Source organism: Phoca vitulina, unplaced genomic scaffold (genome assembly GCF_004348235.1).
Source record: "Phoca vitulina isolate PV1807 unplaced genomic scaffold, GSC_HSeal_1.0 scaffold31, whole genome shotgun sequence".
Classification (NCBI taxonomy): Eukaryota; Metazoa; Chordata; class Mammalia; order Carnivora; family Phocidae; genus Phoca; species Phoca vitulina.
In genome coordinates this window covers 17,132,561-17,136,439 of record NW_022589734.1, presented here as the reverse complement: position 1 = coordinate 17,136,439, position 3,879 = coordinate 17,132,561, and the positions used below count along the sequence as shown (strand labels likewise).

Genomic DNA, 3,879 nt, shown 5'->3' with positions numbered 1-3,879 from the left:
TTTCTTTCTTTCTTTCTTTCTTTCTTTCTTTCTTTCTTTCTTTCTTTCTTTCTTTCTTTCTTTCTCTTTCTTTCTCTCTCTCTCTCTTTCTTTCTCTCTCTCTCTTTCTTTCTTTCTCTTCCTTCCTTCTTTCTTTCTCTCTCTCTCTTTCTTTTCTTCCTTCCTTCCTTCCCTCCTTTTCCTTTTTCTTTTCCTGGAACTTACTCCTTGATCCCCCGTCAAAAAAGAAAAGAAAAGAAAAGAAAAAAGAGAGAGGAAGAAAGAAACAACCCCCTCCCGACACCCCCAAAGCCTTCAGGGCGCTAGTAGGGCCTACCTAGCAGGGAGTCGGAAGCCTGAATTCCGTCTTGGAACTCTAGATCCTCCCTCCCCCGACCGCCCCCCCACCAGGTCCCTACCCAGCCCAAGAGGCACTGTTTGCTTTAAAGAAAGTCCAGCCTCACATCCACCCGGTGCTCCCGACCACCAGCAAGCACTCCCTAACGACCACAGCTATTGTCCTACTCCGGAGCTCCCGGCTCTCCAGCAGCTGAATTTGCACGCTTAAATCCCCAGGAGCCTTAATATGCTCTCCTTCAGTTCAGCAAAGAGCTAGAGGATCATCTTTTCAAAGAATCCATCTTTGCCATTTAAAAAAAAAAGTGGGGGGTGGCATAAGGAGTAGAGCCCTAGACCTCCTAGGGTGTCCCCTCCCCGCCCCAGCCAGAACGCCTGAAGACACGCATTTTCACAAAGCAACAGCGCGCTTAACCACCGGCCTCCAACCCCGGCGTGCGATTCCGAGGGGCTGCGGCCCCTCCCTCCCAGCCCCGCGCACCCGCAAATCCAGCAGTGGTTAGTTCTCTCCTTCCACCCCCACTCCGCCTGTCCCCCCGACACCGCAGGGCGCTGGGTCCCCTCGAAACCCCGCGAGGCAGCAGAGCCCTCCCTCCCCCAGCTCCGCCGCGCGCAAACTTTCAGTTCAGCCGGGAGCAAAGGGGCAGCGCCGCCCGCGTCCGCGGGGTTCCTCACATTGTCACACCGAGCCCCCCCCGGCAAACCCCCCCCCCCCCCCCCCGAGGCCCTGCGCCGCCCCGAGCCTCCCCGCCCCCGCGGTCCTCGATTTCCCCGCCGGGCCCTTTGTCGCCCCCACCCCACCCTCCCCAACCCCAAGCTCACGCCAGCCCGCAGCCGCGCAACTTACAAATCCGTAGCCCCGGGACTTGCCCGTCTGCCGGTCGGTGATGACCACCGCCTCCTCGATCTCGCCGAAGACCTCGAAGTACTTGCGCAGGCTGGCGTCGGTGGTGTGGTAGGGCAGCCCCCCGACGAAGATCTTGGTGTACGTCGTGTCCTTCTGGGTCGTGTGCATCTTCGCGCCCGCCCCGCGGCTCGGGCTCCGGCTGCGGCTGCGGCTGCGGCTTGGGCAGCGGCTGCGCCGCCTCCTCCGGCTCCGCGTCTCCCGCACCCTCTCGCGGCCGCCGGGGGCCAAGGGCGAGCCCGGGGTTGAGGGCGGCGGCGCGGCGGGGGCGAGAGGCCGGGGGCGGCCGAGGGCGCGGGGCGCGCGGCTTCCGAAGTCGCCAGCAGCCCCGGAGACTTGACTTCGCTCTCTCCTCCCGCCCCCCCTGCCGGTCACCGTACAAATTCTCCGGATCGTCTGGGTTAGGATCCTGTTCTATAGAATGTGCAAGCGGTTTCCACTCACCAGGCTGGGAGGCCAAAAATGAAAAAGAGAGGGTGGTCCTCGAGCGAAGAAGCGGGCGCGTTTAGAGGTAGATTTTTTTTTTTTCTTTCTTGGAAATTAGGTAGGTGTCTTGGGTGGGGCGTGGGTAGGGTCGGCCGCGAGCGCGTCCGGGCGCGGAGGTGGGCGGGCGGGCGGGCGGGGGGCGCGGCGGCGGGGCCGGGGGTGGGGGACTCCGCGCCGCTCGGGCTCCGGTTCTGTCCCTCCCGCCGCGGAAGCTGGAAGACAAGTGACGAGTACGGCTCTCCACCTCTCTGCTCCCTTCCCCCGCGGGCCGGGGGTCGGCGCCGGGCTGGGGAGGGGGCGGGCCGGACGCCTGCGATTGGCCGCGGCCGCACCTGGGGTGCCCGGCGCCGCCGCCCCCCAGCTGTTGGGAACAGCTGCTTCTCTCCCGGCGCGGCGCTGGGCCGCGGGGCTCGGGCTCTGGAGCCGACGCTGGGGTAGGGCTGGGGATGGCCCGAGGCGGCCTTGCTCTCGGCGGTCGCCTGCTCTAACCCGTCAAAGTCCTAGGGACTCGGCGCGGTCCTAGCCGGGGCTTGGGACGCACAGACTGCGTCCGAGGAGGGAGCTGCGTCGCTTTCCCAAAACGACGACGCGAGCTCTTTGCGCTGGGCCACGGTGACACGGCCGGCGACCTGGACTGACGAGCGGGGGGCCGGGAGGCCTGGGGCGGTTCGTGGAAAGGCCAGTTCCCTCCCGGGCGCGGAGGGGCCGGCAAGCTCGGCCAACGGTACCCGAGTCTGATAGTCTGGGGTCTGGAGAGTGAGAAGGAGGGTCCCCAACCTTCCTTGACCCTCGAAGAGCCAGTGCTGGGGAGAACCAGCGAGGCAGAGCCAGAAGGGAAGAAGGGGGGGGGGGAAGCCCCAACAAAAAATAGGTCTAGTGCTTGGGTGTGCTGGAGAAAACCATTAGCTTTAATTGCTCACGGTCCCAGCCAAGCTAAGTAACCGTAGACACCACCTTCTATTTCAGAGGACCATGAATTAGTACTTTAGCTCCTACAGTTATCAAATTTGTGTTTCCTCCCTACTTATTCCACCCTAACTATTTGGGGAGATTGGTACAGATTTCTCATTATAAATCCTCTTTTTTTTTTTTTTTTCCCGAAGCAAAGAATTAATCTATTTCCTTCCATTTGAATTGCAGGAGTGTTTAGTGACTTGACCTCAACTGTTTTACTAGGATGTACTGTAATTGTAAAAGGTGTAATTTTTTGAAATCGACTTGTTACATAACCACTGGTTTCTACCAGCAGACCTTTAAAGCATTTGTAGAAAATACAGACTTTAGTGCAACCCCTATATATTTATTTTTTAATATCAGCTTTTTGCAACTTCTTTTTATCAAGAGTACATTCAATTAAGCATAAAATCCTTGTCATATTTGAGGTTTGGATGAAGGTATTTAATGTGAGCAGAATATTCCACCCACCCCTGTAGGAGGGGCATGATTTGCTTTTAAGTCATTTCCATCAGGAGTGTCTGTTGAAGTCCATACATTAATTGCCCCTGGGCTGAACCATTTAAAGCAGGTCAGTATGTTAACCTATTAGAGAAGCACATACTTGTGTTTCTCTTTCCAGGGCACCTTTGTAGTTAGCCCAGAAGGATGAGATACATTGCATTTGCCAAAGCGAACGAACGGGAATGCAAATATCCTCGAGCTTTTCACCTTGTTGCCTTCTGCCTGAAGTTGGCCTTTTGAGGTCATGAGTTTCTTTAAGTTTGAACCCCCAGCGGGTGATATGGAGAAATAAGAAATCCAAAGGTTTTTGGAAAATGTTTTAAAAATCCAATTGAAGGGGCGCCTGGGTGGCTCAGTCGGTTGAGCGGCTGCCTTCGGCTCAGGTCATGGTCCCAGGGTCCTGGGATCGAGCCCCGCGTCGGGCTCCCTGCTCCACGGGAAGCCTGCTTCTCCCTCTCCCACTCCCCCTGCTTGTGTTCCCTCTCTCGCTGTGTCTCTCTCTCAAATAAATAAATAAAATCTTAAAAAAAAAAATCCAACTGAAGAAAAACAAGGTACTTCACAGCTATATGAGAGCCAGAAAGGGAAATTGTAAATAGCACTCTCTCCTCATTGCTTAAGGAAAAGTACAAGTTTAAAAGAGACTCTGTGTACTGGTATGATGAAAGGTAGGTTTTAAAACTTAGAAAAACAAA

At 56.5% G+C, this 3,879-nt stretch overlaps 1 protein-coding gene across 2 annotated transcripts in view; it reads right to left on the bottom strand.

Moving 5' to 3' along the window:
- The window catches only part of RBM24 (RNA binding motif protein 24), a 10,684-nt gene extending 9,215 nt beyond the window's left edge, over positions 1-1,469 (bottom strand). The window contains exon 1 of one of the 2 annotated variants that reach the window (XM_032424748.1): positions 1,184-1,469. In XM_032424748.1, the coding sequence (XP_032280639.1) occupies positions 1,184-1,351 (168 nt within the window). In that variant the 5' untranslated portion in view covers positions 1,352-1,469. Of the gene's footprint in view, positions 1-817; positions 995-1,183 lie in introns of those variants that run through there. The other variant, XM_032424747.1, reaches the window with a different exon arrangement.
- Between the last annotated feature and the right edge of the window lie 2,410 nt (positions 1,470-3,879).